Genomic DNA, 24,098 nt, shown 5'->3' with positions numbered 1-24,098 from the left:
ATAAACTATTGTAGTGTTTGTTTCTGTTGAAGTTTTTAACTCCTAGCCTTCGTGGATAGAGGATGAAGGAGCGAATTTATCCATTTGTTTATGTTGAATTTATTTATGTTGTTGTTTGAAACTAGTCTACTCTTTTCTACGTTAGATGGAAACTAGAATAAATTATCCATTTTCAATTGTATTAAAATTCTATTCAAATCTAATAAAATGATACAAATTATAGTCGTTAGAATCACAAAGAAAGATTTGAAAATCTTTTACAATACAAGAAAATCTATGAATTGTGTCATTAATTCTTTTCTAATAAATTCTTTAAATTTTTCCCCTCCAATACCTCCCCCTAAAAGTACCAAAATCAGATGTTAAGTATTTTGTAACATTAGATTAACGCTGACAATGTTTTTCATTAAGCGGGAACATAAAAATAACTATTGTAGCTGGAAAGTGGTTGTGGAGGCAAAATATTTGGGTGTTTCCCACCTTACCAAATAAAATATCGATTCTCAATGTCTCACTTTATTACACTTTAACCAAACAAGAAAAAAAAAAAAGCTTTTCGACTACATCAGATCTCAGTCTCCATCTATCTCTGAATCTCTCTGCCTCCGTCTCTCTCTGCCTCTGTCTCTCTCCGCCTCCGTCTCTCTCCGCCTCCGTCTATCTCCGCCTCCGTCTCTCTCCGTCTTCGTCTCTCTCCGTCTATGTCTCAGTAGCGTCGAACTTAGCCGATCTCCGCCTGTTTGCATCAGAACACAGAGGTTAGTTGTCACAATCACATCTCATTAAGACGGATATTTGATTGATTGGTTTTAGAGTTGAATGACTTGGATGCATGTTTGATATTTCGTTTTTATAAACTGTGGTGAATGTGTTTGTTTCGTGTTTGAGTTATTCTTATGGGTTTGTTTTCTTTTCCGGCCGGGTAAGCACATATAATGGTAGAAAAGACATGGGTTCATCTTAACAGGTATGTGAGACCATTCTATAGTGATGTACTTATTGGTTTTATGGTTATGTTAAAGATATTTAAAAGTTCTCATTGAATTTTGTTTTTTTGCTTTCATCTTACTTCACCGTAGAGCTGATCCTCGGTATGAGAGAGGTGCTTGGAATTTTGTGAGGTCTGTGACTGCAGGTTTAGGAGAGAATGCAATGATCATTTGCCCGTGCATTGACTGTCGCAACGTAGATCGTCACTCAGCCGGTGATGTTGTTGATCATCTAGTAACAAGGGGAATGGATTTGAGTTATAAGTTGCGGGAGGACTAGTATCATCATGGAGAAGTGAAATCAGGGACTGAGTGTAGAAAGAACGCAAGTCAGTGGAACCAGGAGAATTTAGGGTTATTCAAAGCTGCTGAATTTATAGATGAAGAGCTGGTTAGTCAGGTTGATTTAAGTGAGGTTGCTGAGGGTGATGAAAAAGAAGCGGATGAGTTTCTAGCGAAGCTAGCTGATGCAGAAACACCATTATATCCGGGATGTGCAAACCACAGCAAGCTCTCGGCGATTGTTTTACTTTTTAGGCTAAACACACAGAGTGGTTGGTCTGATAGAAGCTTCGATCTTCTGCTTGAGACTTTGTCACAGATGCTACCCAAGGATAATGAATTGCTCACTTCCTTGTACGAGGTGAAGAAGTTTCTGAAATCTTTTGATATGGGTTATGATAAGATAGACGCTTGTGTAAACGATTGCTGTTTATTTAGACATCAATTGCAGGAGCTGGACAATTGTCCTAAATGCAAATTTTCACGTTGGAAGATTAACACAAGAAATGGTGAGCTGAAAAAAGGTATTCCACAGAAAGTACTTAGGTACTTTCCGATCATTCCACGTCTCAAGAGAATGTTCAGGTCAGAGGAAATGGCCAAAGACTTACGATGGAATTTCACTAATCAGAGCACCGATGGAAAAATGCGTCATCCTGTGGATTCTGTGACGTGGGATCAAATGAATGAGAAGTACCCGTCATTTGCTGCAGAAGAAAGGAATATTAGGCTTGGACTCTCCACAGATGGGTTTAATCCTTTCAACATGAAGAATGTTAACTATAGTGCATGGCTTGTTCTGCTAGTGAACATAATGTTGACATTGTTGATACATGGTCCCACTCAACCTGGAAACAATATAGATTTGTATTTAGAACCCATGATAGAGGATCTCAACCATCTGTGGGAGAAGGGAGAGTTAACGTATGATGCATTCAGTCACACCACATTCACGTTAAGGGCAATGCTTCTCTGGACCATACAGGATTTTCCGGCATATGGAAATCTAGCACGCTGTAAAGTAAAAGGTCAAATGGGTTGTCCTGTCTGCGGGAAACACACAGATAGTTTGTGGTTGAGTAATTGCAGAAAGCACGTATACATGTCTCATCGGAAGTCTCTGCCATCCAGTCATGTTTATAGAGGAAAGAAAGCACGGTTTGATGGTAAATCTGAGCATGGAAGAAGAAGTAGGATTCTGACTGGTCATAACATATATCAAATACTCAAAAACTACAAGAATGATTTTGGAAATGTAAGAGTAACTGGAAGAAAGAGGAAGATGAAATATTGTGTTGACTCTGCTTCTGATACTGATGATGAATCAGAAGAAGAAGAAGAGGTAGATGAAGAGGAGCTATACAGATGGAAGAAGCGCTCAATCTTATTTAAATTACCTTATTGGAAGGTAAGATTATATGTTAATTTATATACCATATATTGTTAAAAATAAAAGTCTTAACCATTCTTTTTGTTATCTGGGTTGAATTTGTCTAGGAAATGCCGGTCAGACATAATTTAGACGTGATGCACGTGGAGAGAAATGTTGCGGCTAGTCTGGTTGCTACACTATTGCATTGTGGGAAATCAAAGGATGGTGTTAATGCTTGAAAAGATCTGCAACTTCTTGGTATTAGGATGGATTTGCATCCCCAAGTCCGTGGAAAAAGAACATATCTTCCTCCAGCTCCTTGGTCTTTGTCCAAAACTAAGAAGAAAGTATTCTGTAAGCGCCTATTTGACTTCAGAGGTCCAGATGGTGATTGTTCAAATATTTCAAGATGCATTAAGATGGAAGATTGTACCATCAAAGGACTTAAATCACATGATTATCATGTGTTGATGCAACAACTTCTTCCAGTTGCAATTAGAGGTATAATTTGAGTTATTTTAGCTTTATTATTTCAACAATTTGCTGTTATGTTTTTAATCTCTCATGTTCTTTATTTATAGGTTTGTTACCTAAAGGTGTAAGGATAGCTATTGGACGCTTATGTGCTTTCTTCAACCAACTGTGTCAGCGAGTGATTGACAGAGAGACAATTTCTGTAATCAAGCATGAAATTGTGGAAACTATCTCCATGTTCGAGAGGTTCTTTCCTCCAAGTTTCTTTGATATAATGGTGCATTTGACTGTACACTTAGGCAGGGAAGCTCGGTTATGTGGACCAGTTCATTTTCGCTGGATGTACCCATTTGAGAGGTACAATCTCGTAACTTGTAACTTTGTATGGTTTAGAATAATATATTATACTTATAAGGTCCATGTGTTTCATCCCCAGGTACATGAAAGTTATGAAAGACTTTGTAAGAAACACTGCAAGAACAGAGGGTTGTATTGCTGAAGCATATCTCGCTGAGGAATGCATGCGATTCTGCAGTGATTTCTTGAAAAAGACAACAAATGCTGATGAGGAACTCGATAGAAATGCTGATTATGAGAATTGCTCTATACTGGAGGGTCGTCCTATATCAGCAGCCACTTCATGTACTCTTACTAACAATGAGAGGAACATAGCACATCTTACTGTGATTCACAATTTGGCCTTGCTTGATCCTTATGTAGAGTAAGTTGTTTTATTAAGAGTCTCTTTGGTTAAGTTTGTTTTAAATACATGTAATTGAAGCTTTGTTTTTTTTTTTAAAATTAAGCATGCACCTACAACATCAACAAGATTTTAGTGAAAGGTGTAGACGTGATTCGACAACGTTATGGAGTACACATACTCAGAAATTTGCCTCCTGGTTAAAATAACAGGTATGTTTTGTATTTTTCTAGGTTTTATAAATCATATAATTATTTCCAGTCAATGACACTTGTCAATTTTTTGAAATAGATACCTATCAATTCTGATCATCATGAAGATACACTTAAGTGGTTAGCATATGGTCCTCGTCATTGCGCAAGATCGTACACGGGTTACATAGTCAATGGCAATCGGTTTCATACAATTTCAGTTGATAGGCAAACTCAGAACAGTGGTGTGTAACATGAGGCCACATCATTGTGTAGAGCGAGTGCAAAAGACAATTCTCCAACGGTTGATGTTGTGTCCTATTATGGCAGAGTGGTGGATATTATACTGTTTGATTACAATGTCATCTACATTCCTATATTCCGATGTCAATGGGAAAATATAGGTAATGGAGTAAAGGAAGAAGACGGCTTCACCCTTGTCAATCTTAACCAAAGTCAAGTTTCTTTCGCAAAAAATCCATACATACTAGCATCTCAAGCAAAGCAAGTGTTTTATTCAAGGGTAGATGAATCATCGAGTTGGTATGTAGCTATAAGAGGTTCTACAAGAAGATACAGTGTAGAAGATGCTGAATCTGGAAACGCAGACGTTGGGCCATTGCCAGTATCAGTCGACATGGATGCAGATGACTTGGTTGATGAAGCTAGGAATGCCCGATCTGACTGTGAAGGGATTTATGTGTGAAACAATCGGTTTATTGATTGTGTTTTTGAATATATGATTGGTTATGATCTTTGTTGTGCTGACTAATTCTATGCTTTGCTGAAAAAGTTTATGTATTGCTGAATGTCGGTAAATTTTTTTTTGGTTTCAGGTGAACTAAGATGGTCCTTAATCGAAAAAAGCGAACACAAAAAACAAAGAAGGTTAATGATGTAGGAGAAGAACAGTTGGAAACTCAGGAGTTGGTAGCCCAGCAGATTGAAAGTACTGATCAAGCTATGGAGAATGAAGTTAATGAAGTGGATGCTGAGTTAGGAGAGGAACAACAGCCTGTGGAGGAACTAAACGATTTGGAGGTAGATGGCAGAGACGAGGACAATAATCTTGAAGGCAATGTAGTGAATGGTTCAGGTGAAAAGGATACTCCGACTGCTGCTGTTGCTAACAATGAAGAGGATACTCCGGATGATGCTGAAAATATGACGGAACCGAAGCGTAAGAAGAAACGAGGGCTAACTAGGATGAAACACATCGCCAAGGACCCAAATGAACGACATCACATTGAATATACTATCATGGGAGAACCTTGTGGTCGAGGGTCAATATCTTTGTCATCATATCTAGGTACATTAGTACGGGAACATGTTCCTGTCACAATTGAGAGATGGAAAAAGGTTGGTGAAGATATCAGAACTGTTTTGTGGAATGCCATTCAGGTAATATAATTTACTTTTAACAGTATCCAAGTTTAATTAATAAAGGTTAGTGATACACATGAGTATTTTGTATGCAGGCAAGGTTTGATCTTGATGAAGAATATAAAAAAAATGCTGCGTTTAAGCAGATGGGATGTCTGTGGAGGTCATCTAAATCACGCCTTGTCGGTCAGGTCAGAGGAGCTAAGCACTTGAAACATAGGATGGGTCTACGTCCGAATAATGTGGGACAAGCTGAATGGCGTAAATTTGTCAAAGATAAGACTAGTAATGCTTTTAAAGTAGTAAGTGATTCATATAAGAAAAGAAGGCAGAAGCAGATACCTCATACTTGTGGCCGTAAAGGAATGGTCAGATTGAGAGAAGAATTGGTCAAGAGTAGCTCAGAACCATCTAAGGTGTCAATGCTAAAAGTGTGGGTGAAGTCACGGACAAAGAAAGATGGTACTCCTGTTAACATTGATGCGGCTGAAAAGATTGTATGTTATGTTTCTTCCTTTTCGATTACTTTATAAATTGGAATTAATGATTTGGGTGATGTATATTAATTTGGTATTTGTTTGCAGAGAAAGGCATCAGAGATAGACAGGATTCAGCTACAACGAATCCAAAGGAAGATATGCTTACACAGATTTTGGGACCTGATAATCCAGGAAGACTACGAGCAATGGGTAGAGGTATGAGCTTAACCAAACTGGCTTGTTTCCAATTCAACAGCAACTCGATGACTGCCATGGAAGAAAATCAGATTCAAATGGAAAATAAAATTAACTACTTAGAGCAAATAATTGAAAAACTTCATATCCAGGTTAGTCTACTTTATACAAATTCTATTAGTGGTAGTAATACTTAGGTACTTATATTAATTGAATGATATGTTTCTGAAATTATAGAGACAAGAGGTCGTTGTCGGTGAAAACTATGTTCATAAGAGTGTAAATACCAAATCACTTCCTAAGTGTTATTTGGTTGATTGGACTTCGTCTGATGAGAAGGTTGCTGAGGGTCGTGTTGTTTCTTATGATATTGATGAATTAGTGCATGGGATTCCTTTAGGACCTCATGCTGTGAAGGTTTTAATTGAATCAGCTACAAAGCCAGACGCATTTCTATGGAGACATGTGCCTGACATGTCTACTATTGAGGATGTAGTTGGGGAAATGATTGCACGGGATGTCGATTTATGTATTGTTCTAGAATGTGCCATTACATAAGACATTGTACCTAAGGTTGAGTGTGTTTTATTCACTGTTTGTTGTATATAGACTATACTTCGTTAAATAATCCTTCGATCTGTTTTGCACGTTTTTTCCGATCCGCAGAGTCCTATCACTAGTTCAAAAAACAGATGCAAACTCCCCTGTGGAGTTGATAGAACTTTGCAGGATTCTGTGGACATGATAGAACTTTGCAGGCCTACAGTGGATAGAGTTGTGTTGGAGACAACACATGAATCCCCTGTTCGTCACCCATCTCCATCTATTGAGAAGTCTCTTGTAAGCTCTAAATCTCCTCATATTCAAGTATCTTCGAGTAACTCAGTAAGTCCAACTTCCCAGAATGACAAGTCTCCAGTAACTCCAAAAGCTCTTTTGAAGAAACCTTCAGCCAAATCTAAACCTACTCTGATAGAGGCATCTCCTCGTCGCAAATCACAAGTATTTTTTATAACTTACATATAATTTATTGGGCTATGGATAAAATTTGCATGATTGGTTGTGGTTGTTCCTGTTGAGTTATGCCTTCGTTTTTTGACTGGTTGTTCTTCAAGCGTCTCGTATTCAAAGCAAATTCCAAATGCAAGTTGATGGATATATCTGGGAAGAAGGTTGTTGTTGCTGAAGGACGGTGGTCGTCTAACAATCCTGAGCAAGTTGTACATCACGTTCCTTTGGGGCCTAATGCTTGTCGAGTATGGGTTGATGTTGTGATTGTTAAAGATGCTACAGGTTGGAGGCAATCTTCTGAAATCGAGTATATGGAAGGTGCACTTGGAACTTCTATTGCCTGGCCAGAAGACAAAATAGTAATGGTTAGTATATACTTTAATTTATATGTGTGCAAAACATGTTGACAACAACTGATGGCTAACTTATTCTGTTTTTTCAGGAATGACAACAGCTGATGTTACAGATGGGGGAACTTGTTTCTAAGTTTTAGATATGTCCTTGTTTTTTTTGTTTCTTCGTAGACTTGTTTTTCCATGAATGTTTGTTTATTTTGAATTCTAAGGTTTTAATAAATCAGACAATGTATGTTTTCAGATGTTACTCGGCTGGAATAATTTAATTAATTGATCTTTCTATATATCATGTTTCACACTTACTTAAAAATATATACAATAAAAAATAACGTTATAGGACATATAGTTTGATGATCGGACAAAGAAAAATTCAATATACAAATATTACTAACAGTTTGGAAAAAAATAAAAAATAAGATAATTATATATGGATTGTGAAAATACCGTTAACTAAACCCTAAACCCTATTTAAAAAAAAATATTTGGCAATTTTATAATTTTATCAAATCTAACATATAAAACTTCTATTATTTAAATTTTAAAATTTTATAAAGTAAAAAATATGAAACTTCTATTTTTTTACACCATTCACCATTCACCATTCTTAAACTATCTAACCCCTAAACCATATACTCTAAACCCAACATGTAGTCAATCTCTTAGTAATACAAATTTAATTTAAAGTTTAATATTATATTAAGTATAAAATATAAATTTTAAATTTGTATCTCATTTTTACACTATTAACCATTCATATGCTGAACCCTAAACCCTATACTCTATACCCTAAATTTGTATCTCTTTGTTGAAAGCATTGTACACTAGTATATAAGACATGAATTTGACAATGTAGAACTTACCAAATAAATTTTAAAGTATAGTAAAAGATGAATTAGACAGTGTAGAACTTAAAAAAATTAATTTATTTTATTTTTCACCATATTTCAAAATTAATACAAATAAACATAACAAAATATTATACTATTAACATGTTAATACTTACACAATTATTTCATTGGCTGATTCATTAAAGTGTAGATCACCAAATCTTTCATATCTATCGTCGATTAGATGCAATCTAACGGACATCAATCAACTCTTACTTAACCCTTCTTTTATTACTTTTGTACATCTCGATAACTTTTTATTGTCTACATAATAAACGATTAAACTCATTCGCAGCTTCTGGTTTTCAATCTTCGACAATTCTCTGCCAGATCTAAAAGGTTTAGAGCTTTTGTGTTCCTAATTTTTTCCAGATCTAAAAGGTTTTGAGCTTCTGGTTTTCAATCTAACGATCTTCGAAAATTCTCTTCTCGTTTTCAGGTTTTGGATCTAGAAATCATCTCATCTCCCTCTTTGTATTAATTGTAATCGATTGTACAAGGGTTCTCTTTTTTTCCTCCTTTGTTCAATCGATTGTAAAAGTATGATTGTTGATACAAAAAAAGAAACCGAAACTAATGGGATCATTTTTATCAATGCAGAAATGATTTCAATGCAAGCTAAAGGAATCATATGTGGCCTCCCAGCAAAGAAGTTACACCGAAACTCAGACAACAAGGTGAGCAAGGTCAAGGAAGTGCTGCGGACGATGATGTGAAGGAGATAACAAGGCTAGAGTACAGACGATCACTCGCTCACCTAGGCTACTTAATACGCATCGAGGTAGACGAAGAAGACATTGATCCACTGTACTAGAGATGTATCCGAAACATCCAAAACAAACGCCCAGAAGTAGAAGGGTGCTCTCGATCTGGCAATGCTCCTTGAAGATTGCAATCTTAGAGTTCATTGTCTTTGTTATGTTTAAACTTTGTTAACTTTTGATATTTATATTTAAATTTTGTTAACTTTTGATATTTATGTTTAGACTTTGTTAACTTTTCATATTTTCTGATGTCATTGTCTTTCATCAATTAAATCAAATTATATTTTATACAATGATTCAAATAATATTATATATGATGTAAATCAATATGTATTCAAGATAGATCTACTTAAATACACCATTGCAAGCTATACAACATTTTCTAAATGCCATTATAAATAATAACATGTTAAATAAAAAAGGCATGAGAACGTATATCATAGCACGTAAATGATAACATCTTACAATATTCACTGACATTTTCCATACGCTACTATAAACGATAATATAGCACATAACAATAGCCATTAAATAATACAAAATAGCAGCATAGAATTGCTATATAAAACTTTCATATAGCTTACATTTTCTGCTACTATAAAGTTAAATTCAAAAACCATAAAGTCACGAGACAATCTCCAACAGCACTTTAAATGTGTTAAAAGTTTGCCATATAAACAAATAAAATAGCACGAAAAAGACGCTAGAAAAAATTGTACAATAGCGGACTAGTAGCGCTATAATAGGTCAACATTTCGTAGCGTCTTAAAAAACGCTATGATATGTCAGGGGGCTATTGTAGCTCCTCATGTCCTAGCGTTTATGAAAACGCTACCAAATCCCTATAGTAGCAATGTTTGTGTGCTAGTGATGTCAATATTTCTTGTAGTGGATGCATGAGTATTTGATAAACACTCAGTGAGGCAATCCTCCCATCTACTGGGCTATACACACAAGCAACAGTGATTCCAATGTTCCAAACAAACAACAAACAAAACATACAAACCAGGAAAACAAACATCATCTCGCTGGAAGGGAGGTGTCGACCGACACCAGCCGAGTGTCGACCGACACTGGCCTTGGTGTCGACCGACACTACCCCACAGTGTCGATCGATGCCTGATTTGCTGGTGTCGGCCGACACCAAGTGGTGTCGATCGACACTCCACCTGCAAAGCTTTAAAATCTCACAATCTCTCTCTAGAACCTCAAGAACAGTTTTCTCTCTTTGTTTTCTCTCAAAGAGGCGTGAGACAGAAACATAACACGACCGTAGGTCGTTTTCCCCCTTTTAAACCTTGGTTTAATGGTTTCCTTAAACCAGACCGGTCTAAATTGATAATTAAATCCAACTAGTCAAACCAGAAATCAATGGTGTCGATCGATACCCCCTTGGTGTCGATCGACACCCTCCTCCAAAATGCACAGTTTTGGTTTGCGGGTGTTACAATTCTCCCCCACCAACATAGATTCGTCCTCGAATCCCGAACAACTATCAGCCAAGGACTCCCGTGCAACCGTGTCCACGACCCGCACTCCTCCGACCGATCTACGGAAGGTCACCTCTAGGCAATAGACTCACGTTCCAGGCATTATTTGCTCTAGACTTTTGGACTTTCCTTTTCTCATAGGCCTAAACCTTTAGTTTTTATTGGCTCCTTATCAGACCGAAACCGGTATGCCATAATATTGGCTCCTCATCGGGTCTAAGCCCGCATGCCATAATATATAAGGAAGTCCAGTACTCGTCTCTCGGGTTGCCACCCTACAGCGCGCCCCCGGATTGTCATCCGAAGTCGATATACCAATCATACTCTCAAGCCATAAAGTCTTAGAATATGACAGTAGTAGGAGAACCTAAGTCCCCCAAGAGTCGTGAGCAAACAATTCTGAACACGTCTGAGTCCTATTCCTATCCAGGTTTCCTTCCTGTGGCTCGCGTAAGACAACACAATGTCCTACCAACCACATATCCCCTAACTGGGATACATCATGACCACACAAGGATCATCTTACTGCCCACGGGCCGCCACAAAGGCAAAACAAATGTCCTAAACAGGACCGCCCCCAAGGCCAAACAAATGTCCTAAACAGGACCGCCACAAAGGCCAAACAAATGTCCTAAACAGGACCGCCACAAAGGCCAAACAAATGTCCTAAACAGGACTGCCAGAAAGGCCAAACAAATGTCCTAAACAGGACCGCCACCAAGGCCACTCATCCCGAAGGACCGTCACAAAGACCATCTGTCCCGAAGGACCGTCACAAAGACCATCTGTCCCGGAGGACCGTCACAAAGACCATCTGCCCAAAGGACCGCCTAAACAGGCACTCTGGCTAAACAGCCTCCCACAAAGGCCACACAATTGGCTAAACAACCCGCCACAAAGGCCACGCAATGACTAAATAGCCCGCCACAAAAACCACACAATGGCTAAACAGCCCGCCACAAATGCCACACACGGTTAAACAGCCCGCCACAAAGGCCACAAAATGTCTCAAAAGACCGCCACACGGGCGCAATGACTCAAAAGTCCGCCACCAAGGCCACACAAGCCCCTCCAAGGCTCTCCGCCACTAAAAATGGACAAATTCTAACTCTCATAAAACTTTCCATTTTTAGACTTTCCACTTTTGGAAACTTCTATTTCAGAAAACTTTCCTCCAAAAGCCCCGTCTCACAGAAACTTTGTACCCCGGGCACCACCTTATCTTGTTACTTAGTCGCACAACCAACCATCCCAAGTGACCAAGTAAACAAGAGAGATGGACTGGAATACTCCATTCCCGCTCCAACCACGGATTATAGATGGGACCAGGCTAGACAAGCTCAAGTCGCGACTTGCTTCTCATACCACTTCTTAAACCTTGCCTTCATCCTCGCCTCAGGTTCCCAAGTCTGTTCCTCAACACCATCAATAGAGGTGTCAAGCGGGTTCCATGCCCGCGGGCCTAGCCCAAATAGTACCTCAGTGGAGCGGGCATGGACACTAAATATTAAGCCCATTAAAAAGCGGACCTTGCGGGCCTAGCCCAAACGGATTACGGATTTTAGCGGGTTTAACTCGCGGGTTGGCGGGTCGGCCCGCGGTCTTTAAATATTAAATAAAAATAAATATTTAATATAGATACATAATTATTTTTATATAATTTTAAATATATATCTTTTAAAAGTATGTGGTAACACAAATAATTTAATGTAAAAAAAATAAAACATCTAAAATTTCATTTAAAATTGTTTTATAAAATTATTCTTTATTATTTTTACTTCATTTTAATATGTTTTTTATTAATTTTATTTTATTTTTTAATATATTATTTAGGCCCGTTGCGGTCCAAAAAATAGAAATTGACCGCTGCTGATGGTCCAGACGGACGCGGGCCAGCCAGTTTGACACCTATAACCATCACAGTCCCAAAGAAATCTCATCAAAGGAATTTTCTTCTTCCGAAGTTCCTTGATCCACCTCTCGAGAACCCTCACTGGCCTCGCCTCCAAAGTCATGTTAGGCTGAAGATCCTCATGAATCTTAGCGAACACTGAGCATCCTCACGGAGACACTTCCGCAACATAGACACATGGAACACCTTATGGAATGCTCGCATAACCTCAGGTAACTCCAGTCTATATGACATTGGTCTAACTCGCTCAATTACTCTGTTCGGACCCCGCAACATGGCCATCTTGAGGTACACTCTATCTCCAACCTAAAACTCAAGATCTCTCCTCCCCCTATCGGCGTAACTCCTCTGCCGATCCTGAGCTTCCTTCACGTTCAGCTTGAGAACCCGAATCTTTTCCGAGGTCTCCTGAACAAAATCTGCCCCGTACATGCTCCTCTCCCTCATCTGAGTCCAGCATAACGGTGTACGACACGACCTCCCATACAAAGCCTCATAAGGAGCCATGCCAATACTCGTCTGGTAACTGTTGTTATAAGCAAACTCTACCAAGCTTAAATGATCTGCCCAATGACCACCCCAATCCAACACACACATCCTCAGCAAATCCTCCAATGTCTAGATCGTCCTCTCTGATTGTTCATCTGTCTGGGGATGATAAGATGTACTCATATGCACCTTAGTGCCCATCTCTGCCTGAAATGCCCTCTAGAACACCGAAGTGAACTCGGAATCCCTATCAGACACAATGCTCGCTGGCACCCCATGCAACCTGACTATTTCCTTCAGATACTTCTTAGCCAAGACCGCTGCTCCATCAGTCTTCTTAATGGCCAGAAAATGTGCCGACTTTGTCAACCGATCCACAATGACCCATATAGCATCAAACGTCCTGGACACTGGCAAACCTACCACGAAGTCCATAGTAATCATATCCCACTTCCACTCTGGAATGGGAAGACTCTTCAACAAACCACCTGGTACATGATGCTCAGCCTTCACTAGCTGACACACATCGCACCTCGCAACCCAACTAGCCACGTCCTTCTTCAGCTCGACCCAGTGATAGTACCTCTTGAGATCACGGTACATCTTAGTCGCTCCTGATGAATAGAGAACATGCTCGCATGAGCCTCTCTTAGAATCTCCTGCCTCAACTCCTCATCCATAGGCACACAAATCCGCCCATGCACCAGAATAGTACCATTAGCCGAAACCTGATACTCTGAATAAACATCATTTGAGGCATTCACCATCCCCGAATTCTTCTCCTGATCCAACCGCACTTTGCTCAACAAATCTGCTCTATCATCTGCAACCAAATCCAATGGCTCCTGAGAAACTGCACATAAGCTCAACGCACTGATCTCCCCTACCAGAGACTTCATATCCTGCTCCTGAGCCAAAGCCGCCCGCTTCCGACTCAAAGCATCTGCAACCAAGTTAGCCTTACTAGGATGATAGACAATCTCTAGATCATAATCCGCCACCAGCTCCATCCACCGCCTCTGCCTCAAGTTCAGCTCGGGCTGAGTGAATATATACTTCATGCTCATATGATCTGTAAACATCTGTACCTTTGCACCATCAAGATAAGATCTCTAAATCTTTAGGGCAAAAACTATAGCACCCATCTCCAAGTCATGAGTAGGATAGTTGTCCTCATGCTTCCGCAACTGCCGCGAAGCATAGGCAATCACCTTTCCATGCTGCATCAACACACACCCCAAACCAACTCTGGATGCATTTGTATAAACCACATAGAGTTCGCTCTGCTCAGGCAAAGCCAACACTGGAGCGGTAGTAAACATCTCCTTCAGGCTTGTAAAGCCTTCCTCATACTCATGTGACCCGACAAAAGGAACATCCTTCCCTGTCAACTTAGTCATAGGATGTGATCTGCTCGCAAACCCCTGCACAAACCTCCTGTAGAAATCTGCCAACCCCAGAAAAATCCTTATCTTCGTGGCATTCTGCGGTCTAGGCCAATCCCTGATAGCCTGAATCTTCTCCGGATCTACAAAAACCCCATCTGCAGACACAATTTGACCCAGAAAACCCATCTCACGCTGCCAGAAACTACACTTGCTCAACTTAGCAAATAACTTCTGCTCCAACAGCTTCTCCAGAACTGCCCTCAAATGCACTGCATTCTCTTCAGGACTCTTAGAATAAACCAGGATGTCTTCGATGAATATGATGATAGACACGTCCTGAAACTCCTGAAACACGCTGTTCATCAAACTCATAAACGATGCTGGCGCGTTAGTCAAACAAAACAGCATCACCACAAACTCATAATGCCCATACCTCGTCCTGAAAGAAGTCTTCCTCACATCTGCCTCATCTATCGGGATCTGATGATAACCCGACGCTAGATCTATCTTGGAGAACCAAGTAGCACCCCTCAACTGATCCAACAACTCATCGATCCTCGGAAGAGGGTACTTGTTCTTCACAATGACCCGGTTGAGACCCCTGTAATCAATACACAAGCGGCTCTGATACGAAACCCAAACCTAGAACCGTAAGGGCTCTGATACGAAACTGAAACGACCTGACCCTTTTAAAAAAAAATTAATAAATAAACTATAACTAGTGGTCCCATATCCACTAGCCACCTAACCACAATCACAAACAACAGCGGAATAACTGATACCAATATCCAATAATACTCAATAATAGAATAACCAATATCTAAGCATAATCATTCCAATGTCAAACAACAGGAAACAAGGAACCGACAACCTAGCAAGTTCTAAAGACCAACTCTAGCAACCTAACAATGCCAGACAACAACCAATAGAGTCCCTAAAACATCCTCCTTTTCATTTTCTTGATTCCACGATCACATTTTGCCTTTATCTGCACCACAAACACAAATTGAGATGCATGAGTATTTGATAAACACTCAATGAGGCAATCCTCCCATCTACTGGGCTATACACACAAGCAACAGTGATTCCAATGTTCCAAACAAAAAACAAACAAAACATACAAACCAGGAAAATAAACATCATCTCGCTAGAAGGGAGGTGTCGACACACCCCAGCCGAGTGTCGACCGACACTGGCCTTGGTGTCGACCGACACTACCCCACAGTGTTGATCGTTGCCTGATTTGCTGGTGTCGACCGATACCAAAGTAGTGTCTATCGACACTCCACCTGTAACTGCGATCCGCTGCAAAGTCGAGAGTCGAATTTCGCTCCCAAACTCCACCCACTCGTCCAATACTCAAAACCCAAGCCGGAAACATCCTTAGAAACCTGTAGCAACCAATCCCCAGCAAGAAAACACACAAAACAACAACAAACAAGCAAGAACAAGGAAATCAAAGGCTTAGATTAGCCATGGTCATGCACTCACCTCTATGCATGAAGATTTTGACCAACAATGATGGAATCCACACTCCCAGAAAGCTTCCCACACATTCCTATCCTTGAATCCTCACTCCCACAGCAAGAACTCACCCACAAAGCCTTAAAATCTCACAATCTCTCTCTGGAACCTCAAGAACCGTTTTCGCTTAAAGCGGCGTGAGACAGAAACATAACAAGACCCTAGGTCGTTTTCCCCCTTTTAAACCTTGGTTCATTGGTTTCCTTAAACCAAACCGGTCCAAATTGATAATTAAATCAAACTGGTCAAACCAGAAATCAATGATGTCAACCGACACCCCCTTGGTGTCGATCGACACCCTCCCCCAAAACATACAGTTTTGGTTTTCGGGTGTTACACACCCTGGTAAGGCTAACTTGGTTGCAAATTCTCTGAGTCGGAAGAGGGCAGCTTTGGCTTAGGAGCAGTACATGGATTCTCTGGTCGGAGAGATCAGTGCGTTGGGTTTGTCTGTGGTGTCTCAGGAGCCGTTGGGTTTGGAGGCGGCTGATAGAGCAGATCTTCTGAGCAGGGTGCGGTTGGCTCAGGAGAATGATTAGGGGCTGGTGAATGCCTCGAAGGCTGTTGATTCTGAGTATCAGGTCTCAGCTAATGGTACTATTTTGGTACATGGGCGGATTTGTGTGCCTAAGGATGAGGAGTTGAGGCAGGAGATCCTGAGAGAGGCTCATGCGAGCATGTTCTTTATTCATCCAGAAGCGACTAAAATGTACCGGGATCTCAAGAGTTACTAAGAAGGATGTGGCTAGATGGGTTGCGAGTTCTGATGTGTTTCAACTAGTGAAGGCTGAGCATCAGGTACCAGGTGGATTGCTGAAGAGTCTTCCCATTCCAGAGTGGAAGTGGGATATGATTACGATGGACTTCGTGGTAGGTTAACCAGTGTCCAGGACGTTTGATGCTATTTGGGTCATTGTGGACCGCCAGACCGATGGACAGTCAGAGAGGAAGATCCGGACGTTGGAGGATTTGTTGCGGATGTGTGTGCTGGGTTAGGGTGGCCATTGGGCAGATCACCTGAGCTTGGTAGAGTTTGCTTACAACAACAGTTACCAGGAGAGTATAGGCATGGCTCCTTATGAGGCTTTGTATGGGAAGCTGTGTCGTACACCGTTATGTTAGACTGAGGTGGGGGAGAGGAGCATGTACGGGGCAGATTTTGTTCAGGAGACCTCGGAGAAGATTTGGGTTCTCAAGCTGAACATGAAGGAAGCTTAGGATCGGCAGAGGATTTATGCCGATAGGAGGAGGAGAGATCTTGAGTTTCAGGTGGGAGATAGAGTGTACCTCAAGATGGCCATGTTGCAGGGTCCGAACAGGTCATAGACTGAGACTAAGTTGAGTCCGAGGTATATGGGTCCGTTCAGAGTGATAGAGCGGGTTGGACCAATGGCATATAGACTTGATTTACCTGAGGTTATGCGTGCATTTAACAAGGTTTACCATGTGTCTATGTTATGGAAGTATCTCCGTGAGGATGATCAGTTGTTGGCTAAGATTCCTTAGGATCCTCAGCCTAACATGACTTTGGAGGCGAGGCCAGTGAGGGTTCTCGAGAGGAGGATCAAGGAACTTCGGAAGAAGAAGGTTCCTTTGATGAGAGTCCTTTAGGACTGTGATGGTGTTGAGGAGCAGACTTGGGAGCCAGAGGCGAGGATGAAGGCAATGTTCAAGAAGTGGTTCGAGAAGCAGGTCGCGGCTTGAACTTGTCTAGTCTGTACCCAATTGTAGTCCGTGGCTGGAGCGGGGGTGGTTGGATGTGCGACTAAATAACAAAATGAGGTGGTGTTCGGGGTAAGAAATTTCCGTGAGGCGGTGGTTTGAAGAAAAGTTTCCTGAATTATAAGTTTCTATAAGAGGAAAGTTTCCAGAAGTGGAAAGTCTAAAAATGAAAAGGTTTATGTGAGTTAGAATTTGTCTATTTTTAGTGGTTGTGAGCCTTGGAGGGGCTTGTGTGGCCGTTGTGGCGGGCTGTTTAGCCGTTGTGTGGCCTTTGTGGCAGGCTGTTTAGCCAGAATGTGGCCTTTGTGGCAGGCTGTTTAGCCAAGGTGTGGCCTTTGTGGCAGGTTGTTTAGCCAGGGTGTGGCCTTTGTGGCAGGCTGTTTAGCCAGAATGTGGCCTTTGTGGCAGGCTGTTTAGCCAGAGTTGCCTGTTTAGGCGGTCCTTCGGGACGAGTGGTCTTTGTGACGGTCCTTCGGGAGGAGTAGCCTTTGTGGTGGTCCTGTTTAGGACATATGTTGGCCCTCGTGGATTTGAGATCATCCTTGTGTTGTCATGAGATATTCCAGTGAGGGTATATATGGTTGGTAGGGCATTGTGTTGTTTTACGCGAGCCACGGGAAGGAAACCTGGTTACAGATAGGACTCAGACGTGTTCAGAATTGTTTGCTCACGACTCTTGGGGGACTTCGGTTCTCCTCGTACTGCTATATTCTAAGACTTTGTGGCTTGAGAGTATAGTTGGTATATCGATTTCGGATGACGATTCGGAGGCGTTGTAGGATGGCAACCCGAGAGACGATTATTAGACTTCCCTATATTATGGCATGCGGGGTTGGGCCCGATGAGGAGCCAATATTATGGCATGCGGGCTTCAGCATGATGAGGAGCCAATAAAAACTCAAAGTTTAGGCCTGTGAGTAAAGAAAAGTCCAAAAGTCGAGAGCAAATAATGCCTGGAACGTGAGTCTATCGCCTATAGGTTACCTTTCGTAGATCGGTCGGAGGAGTCCGGTTATTCCGATTAAAATATAATTATTCCGATTTTTTCTTTTTTTTGCAAAACATTAAATAAATATATAGAATATGTTTTTAAGTATAAGAAAAAATCATCTTAAAGCTAATGAAAGTATTATTAATTTGGGAAAGACATATTTACTATTGTGAAGTTGGCTTAGTGCAGTTTACCATTGACCAATGCACTAAACCGGAGTTAACCCAATATGAAAAATAGAGTTATTCTGATTTTTTTTTGTTTTTGATAAAATTACTCGTCCAAACTTTTCAAACATCTTTCAGTTTGTTGTCACTCCCAATGTCCAATTGAAGAAGATAAGACCAGAATCCTCACCTAAATTTTCGTTGTAGTCTGCTGTTTTAGGTATATTTCTCTTCTTCTTTGTCTTAATTCAGCAAACCGGGTAATTTTTTTTTGCTCGCTGTTGTTGTTTGCAACGTATACGAAAGTGGATTTTGTCTAATGGGTATCTCAATGATTCGTGCTTTACTTGTGAATTTTCTTTCCAGCATTATTTCACTGTTTGTATCTCTACTGGGTTTGTACCCCCACCCAATTAGCTGATTTTTGAAGTGTTTTAGTAACTTAGATCTTACTGCTAGACGCCTAGACACATCAAGAATCTCTACTTTTTTTTTGTATAGATCACATATGTTTTCCTCCTTGTCCCACTGATTCGAACAATGTAGTCTTTTTTGTTGCCAAATCAAAATTGTGATTCGAGATTCCGAAATAACAAGATCTTTTAGTCTTTTAGTTCCTAATTTTAAAAGTTGTTCTTGTTTCATAGTTTCAGTTAAATGATATGTTTTTTTTTGTATAGGGTGTTATGTAGATTTCTCTTGATTTGATTATTCTTTCTTTGGCCTTTCATCTTTCATAGTGTTATATCTTTCTTGTTTGTTTCAATTGGGTTTATTAATGTGGTGGATTCATTTGACATATCAATGGGCAGTGTGTCGTGGCAGGCCATGGCTGTGGCAATAGTGCTGTTGCTGCTGTCAGTGCAGTGGTTTGCACAAGGGTACCCGGATGAAGATTTGGTGGTGAGGCTACCAGGTCAACCAACAGTTGGGTTCAAACAATACGCAGGTTATGTCGATGTTGACGTGAAAGCTGGTCGGAGTCTCTTCTATTACTACGTGGAGGCTGTGAAACAACCAGATACAAAACCATTAACCCTTTGGCTCAATGGAGGTCCGTGTTTCCCTGCTCAGTTTTTTCTACATAGTTCATATATATGTTTAAAGAATGTTTGAGGTTTGTATTGCAGGTCCAGGTTGTTCTTCGATTGGTGGAGGAGCTTTCACTGAGTTAGGTCCATTTTACCCCACAGGCGATGGCCGTGGCCTCCGCGTTAACTCCATGTCTTGGAACAAAGGTTTGTTTTTGACAGTTTTATGCAAGAGAGCACACAACTCTCTGATTCTACATTTGATGTTATTGTCTCTTGTTGTAATACGTGTAGCCTCGAACTTGCTATTTGTGGAGTCACCGGCTGGAGTAGGATGGTCTTACTCCAACCGAAGCTCTGATTACAACGCTGGAGACAGATCTACTGGTACAATCTAAATTCCACTCTTCAAACTAGATTAGTAGATTGTTGCTTCTTTAAATGTGTTATATGTTTGAACAGCCAGCGATATGCTCGTGTTCTTGTTGAGATGGTTGGACAAGTTCCCAAAGTTGAAGTCTCGCGACCTCTTTCTCACTGGCGAAAGCTATGCAGGTGTGTGTCTTTGATAATCGATGAAATCTATTGAATGTTGTTGACCTTAAAAACATTAGTACTCTTATATCTATATATTTTGCAGGACATTACATACCTCAACTGGCTGATGCGATTCTCAGCTACAATTTACGGTCAAGTGGTTTCAAGTTCAACATCAAAGGCATTGCAGTAAGCCCAAAAGAACCCTTCCTTACGTTCCATCCGCTCTTTTGGTTCTCTTCTAAATACTTTCTGTTTTTTTTTTCTTTTTCTGTTTGATCAGGTTGGCAATCCACTTCTGAAGCTTGACAGGGACAGTCCAGCTATGTACGAGTTCTTCTGGTCTCATGGGATGATCTCTGATGAACTCAAACTCACAATCACGAGCCAATGTGACTTTGAAGATTACACATTTGCCAGCCCTCATAACGTAAGCACGGCCTGCAATGAGGCTCTCGGTGAAACCGAAAGCATCATCACTGAGTACGTCAACAACTATGATGTTCTCCTTGACGTATGCTATCCGTCTATCGTCCAACAAGAGCTGAGGCTCAAGAAAATGGCAGCCCTTTTTCACCTTTTGGTCCTACCAACAAAACTTTTGTTGAATTTTCTGTCAAGTTTTTTAAAATGGTTTCAGGCAACTAAGATGAGCCTGGGAGTGGATGTTTGTATGACATACGAAAGACGGTTCTATTTTAACCTTCCAGAGGTACAGATAGCGCTTCATGCGAACCGCACTCACCTGCCTTATGAATGGTCAATGTGCAGCAGGTAAATTAGCTTACTACCCTCTCTCTCAGTTTCATTGATCACAAAATTGAAAAAGCTGTTTATAACTAAAGTTGGTATATCTCTATACCTATTGCTATTGGCTTTTTACTTTGCCTGTCACAGCGTGTTAAACTACTCTGGCATTGATGGGAACATTGACATGCTTCCGGTTCTGAAGAGAATTATACAGAACAAAATTCCTGTTTGGATCTTCAGGTAAATAATTCTATTAAAAATCTCTTTTTATCTCCTTCTTCTCCTGTCTTTTTGTAGCTTAACAACCAGCTTGTCGAAATTGCAGTGGAGATCAAGATTCCGTAGTTCCATTCCTGGGTTCAAGAACTCCCGTAAGAGAACTTGCTCAAGATTTCAACTTCGAGACCACAGTTCCCTATGGAGCCTGGTTTCACAAAAGACAAGTAGGTTCTGAGACGGTGAAACAATTTTAAAGTTAGCAAAAGCCAAGTTTGCTCCCTGCAAAAATTTCTCAAAGTGATTGCAAACTTTTCAATGTAAATAGGTTGGAGGCTGGGCCATCGAGTATGGAAAGCTACTGACTTTTGCAACAGTGAGAGGAGCGGCTCATATGGTGCCTTATGCGCAGCCCTCACGAGCTCTGCATTTGTTCAGTAGCTTTATGAGTGGCCGGAGATTGCCCAACCAAACACATTCTTCTACAGATGAATGAAAGACCAGAGATATCTTTTGTAAGACACTGTAGTTTGTATTTAATTCATCTTTCTCAGGCCTTAGATTGAGTAGAGAGATATAGAAAACACACAAGGGCTTCTGTTGTGGTTTGGTTAGATCTTCAAGTGCATTTGTTTTAGTTATCTTAATTTTCATTTCATTATTAGGAACATAACTTAGTCTCTTGATAATGATAATTAATATGTGATGACAACGTTTCATAATGTATTACCCAAACCAAGAGCAGTAATATCAATAATTTTATCACCATATTATTTGTTTTACAAAATTATGTCAATATGTTTAAGCAAGAGTACTCGCATGTGCACATCCTATAACCAAGATAGTCGACACAACCCCCACGTCCATTTTTGTACTTTATTGCGCATAGTCTATCACAGCAACTCAGAGGACAAGTGTCAGTGCACATATCAATCGCGCCAACGCACACTTTGGCTGGGAAAAGTGGCGCACATTCGTAGGTGCACATGCACATCCCATCCCCACCGTTACATTTGCTTACGCTCAATGGCCCGTGTTTGGACTTGCATCTTTCGTCGCAATTTTTACAAGGGCCAAGGCTGTTGTCGTCGCATGTATAAGCTCTTATTTGATTCAAAGCTGAAACATTATATGCTTTAGTAAACTTAACATTAAAAAAAAAAGTATTTGTACCATATAGAAAGAACAAGTAAACTAAGAAAATAATAATGAAACATTTATACTATTTAAATTGTGATGAAATATGTGATTGTTTTCCGTAACTATGTTATTTTTATATGGACATCTAATTTATTAAATTAAGATTACAGTTTAGGATTCGATTTTTTTTGTTTTGCTATATAGAGCATCCATTTTGATAAACTAGTTGTACACAAAACAAAATAGCTTGTTATATAGAAAGAAAGAAAAATACGCATTTCATTAATTGAAAATGAAAATTCGGAAAATTTTGAAAAAAAAAAGATATATAATACCTGAGGCAAATATGATAAGTAAGCTAACAAGAAATACAAGTGAGGTTGTTCTCTCCATACTTTCACCTTTTCTAGTTTTCTTCTAAACTTTTCTTTCTATGAGAATTGTATGTTCTTGGGGTAATTAGTTAAATCTATATATAAGCAAGCTAAAGACACTCTATTAGATAAAAATAATAATTAAAAGTTGAACATGAGGATAATAACTATCTGCCCATTAATACGTAAATCATGAATTGTTTCAGGTACATAAATTTTTGCTTGTTATGGCCAATAAAGTTCATTGTGTTAATAATTTTCTTCTAATAACAATGTTCCTCAAAATTGGTTATTTTGAGTCAATCAATTAAAGTTGTTGAAAAAAAAAATGTTATTTCAGTTACAAAATCTATATATTTGTTAACAAAAAGTTATGAAAGAGAGCTAGTCACCCATATGCTTATCTTTCCATGAAATCTAAATATCTCAAAATTAATTTTGAAAAAGATCTCATAATATCTTTAGCAATAATTTATTTAAGATTTAACTAATCTTTTTCCATTTACTTATTAGATACTATTGACCAAAAGAATACTTTTAAAGATGTATTTTCTAAATATTTAAAGATATACATTGAAGTCTGTTTTTGTTGATATGTCACATGCATAATAAAGTTTCAGCAGTTTTCCTTGTCCTATCTTTTGCATTTTTTCTTGGCATTTAAGTCTATTTTTAATGACTATATTTTTGTCCGACATCAGTTAAATGAAAATAAAAAAAAAGTTTCACACGCTTGCATATAATATATATAATTACGCCTAGTCTTGCGCATTCCGTTTATTCGGGTTAAACAATTTTGGTTTCCAGTTTTTGGAAATCCCCAAATCCTACCAAATGAATCAAATAAAAATTTAACTTATAGTACATTTGTTATTAACTGAGCTGATATCTATTTTTTATATGGAATATCTGCATCGATGTTATTCGTAAATATTTTCCGTATTCGTATCTAAAAATTTCAGTTATCCGTTAAAAAAAAAATTTCTCATATTGTTTCGTGTACACAAAATTCCGGATTACTTAATTCTGCGGAAGGCTGAGATGAATGAGTAAGTAATCTTTGTAAAATTTTGCGGAAGGCTGAGATGAATGAGTAACTTCTTTGTAAGCTCGCTGAACAAAAGAGGAACACGCTTACCCTTTCTCGAATCTCAAAATTGGAGTTGCTTGTCTCATATTTGAAGAATAATGAGTCTAGCTTAGCTGAGACCGTGGCGGAGTGGAGCATTTCTAAGAGCTGGTACGTGAACTGAAGCCATAATATGTTCCCAATATGTAAGTACA

The 24,098-nt window shown here is 39.6% G+C and overlaps 3 protein-coding genes, 1 long non-coding RNA gene and 1 pseudogene across 12 annotated transcripts; 4 read left to right on the top strand and 1 right to left on the bottom strand.

Moving 5' to 3' along the window:
* The first annotated feature begins 1,068 nt into the window (after window positions 1-1,068).
* Window positions 1,069-7,340, top strand: LOC104763200 (uncharacterized; annotated as a pseudogene).
* Window positions 5,269-7,091, top strand: LOC147921617 (uncharacterized). The gene is made up of 5 exons (XM_087499663.1): window positions 5,269-5,409; window positions 5,487-5,888; window positions 5,978-6,217; window positions 6,303-6,599; window positions 6,795-7,091. The coding sequence occupies exons 1-5, from the start codon at window positions 5,269-5,271 to the stop codon at window positions 7,089-7,091; spliced, it is 1,377 nt and encodes a 458-aa protein (XP_087355789.1).
* A 1,262-nt stretch (window positions 7,341-8,602) lies between the features above and the next one.
* On the top strand, window positions 8,603-9,369 carry LOC147921616 (uncharacterized). Its single transcript, XR_015588479.1, has 3 exons — window positions 8,603-8,658; window positions 8,759-8,820; window positions 8,920-9,369. It is a non-coding gene; the product is annotated as an uncharacterized LOC147921616 (long non-coding RNA).
* Window positions 9,370-18,765: 9,396 nt separating this feature from the next.
* LOC104760747 (serine carboxypeptidase-like 42) lies at window positions 18,766-22,068 on the top strand. 9 transcript variants are annotated; one of them, XR_015588965.1, is made up of 11 exons: window positions 18,851-18,986; window positions 19,579-19,820; window positions 19,897-20,004; window positions 20,092-20,184; window positions 20,260-20,352; window positions 20,438-20,523; window positions 20,618-20,817; window positions 20,975-21,108; window positions 21,232-21,324; window positions 21,410-21,527; window positions 21,629-22,068. XR_015588965.1 is itself a non-coding variant. In XM_087499419.1 (11 exons), the coding sequence occupies exons 2-11, from the start codon at window positions 19,595-19,597 to the stop codon at window positions 21,794-21,796; spliced, it is 1,398 nt and encodes a 465-aa protein (XP_087355545.1). In that variant the 5' UTR covers window positions 18,860-18,986; window positions 19,592-19,594; the 3' UTR covers window positions 21,797-22,068. The 9 variants fall into 9 exon arrangements, 7 of the variants coding, with proteins under 7 accessions (XP_087355543.1, XP_087355542.1, XP_087355545.1 ...); XM_087499419.1 differs by having other exon boundaries at window positions 18,860-18,986; window positions 19,592-19,820; window positions 20,618-20,896; XM_087499418.1 differs by having other exon boundaries at window positions 18,860-18,986; window positions 20,618-20,896.
* Window positions 21,929-22,957, bottom strand: LOC104760746 (putative defensin-like protein 179). The gene is made up of 2 exons (XM_010483703.3): window positions 22,776-22,957; window positions 21,929-22,419 (listed from the first exon to the last, which is right to left on the bottom strand). The coding sequence occupies exons 1-2, from the start codon at window positions 22,831-22,833 to the stop codon at window positions 22,088-22,090; spliced, it is 390 nt and encodes a 129-aa protein (XP_010482005.1). The 5' UTR covers window positions 22,834-22,957; the 3' UTR covers window positions 21,929-22,087.
* Window positions 22,958-24,098: the final 1,141 nt, after the last annotated feature.

The sequence above is a fragment of the Camelina sativa genome, chromosome 18, assembly GCF_030686135.1.
Source record: "Camelina sativa cultivar CO46 ecotype springtype chromosome 18, ASM3068613v1".
Lineage (NCBI taxonomy): Eukaryota > Viridiplantae > Streptophyta > Magnoliopsida > Brassicales > Brassicaceae > Camelina > Camelina sativa.
Note: the sequence above shows the minus strand (reverse complement) of the source record. Positions and strands in the feature narration are given on the sequence as shown.

What these genes read in the sequence shown, in the direction of transcription:
- LOC147921617 (XM_087499663.1), top strand. Translation starts at nt 5,269, where the DNA reads ATGGGAGAACCTTGTGGTCGAGGGTCAATATCTTTGTCATCATATCTA. An exon ending in TTTTGTGGAATGCCATTCAG is followed by an intron (nt 5,410 to 5,486) that starts GTAATATAATTT and finishes TTTTGTATGCAG; the next exon opens with GCAAGGTTTGATCTTGATGA. An exon ending in GGGATGTCGATTTATGTATT is followed by an intron (nt 6,600 to 6,794) that starts GTTCTAGAATGT and finishes AGAACTTTGCAG; the next exon opens with GATTCTGTGGACATGATAGA.
- LOC104760746 (XM_010483703.3), bottom strand. Translation starts at nt 22,833, where the DNA reads ATGGAGAGAACAACCTCACTTGTATTTCTTGTTAGCTTACTTATCATA. An exon ending in ACTTATCATATTTGCCTCAG is followed by an intron (nt 22,420 to 22,775) that starts GTATTATATATC and finishes ATAATGTTTCAG; the next exon opens with CTTTGAATCAAATAAGAGCT.
- LOC104760747 (XM_087499415.1), top strand. Translation starts at nt 19,571, where the DNA reads ATGGGCAGTGTGTCGTGGCAGGCCATGGCTGTGGCAATAGTGCTGTTG. An exon ending in AACCCTTTGGCTCAATGGAG is followed by an intron (nt 19,821 to 19,896) that starts GTCCGTGTTTCC and finishes TTTGTATTGCAG; the next exon opens with GTCCAGGTTGTTCTTCGATT. An exon ending in GAATGGTCAATGTGCAGCAG is followed by an intron (nt 21,109 to 21,231) that starts GTAAATTAGCTT and finishes TGCCTGTCACAG; the next exon opens with CGTGTTAAACTACTCTGGCA.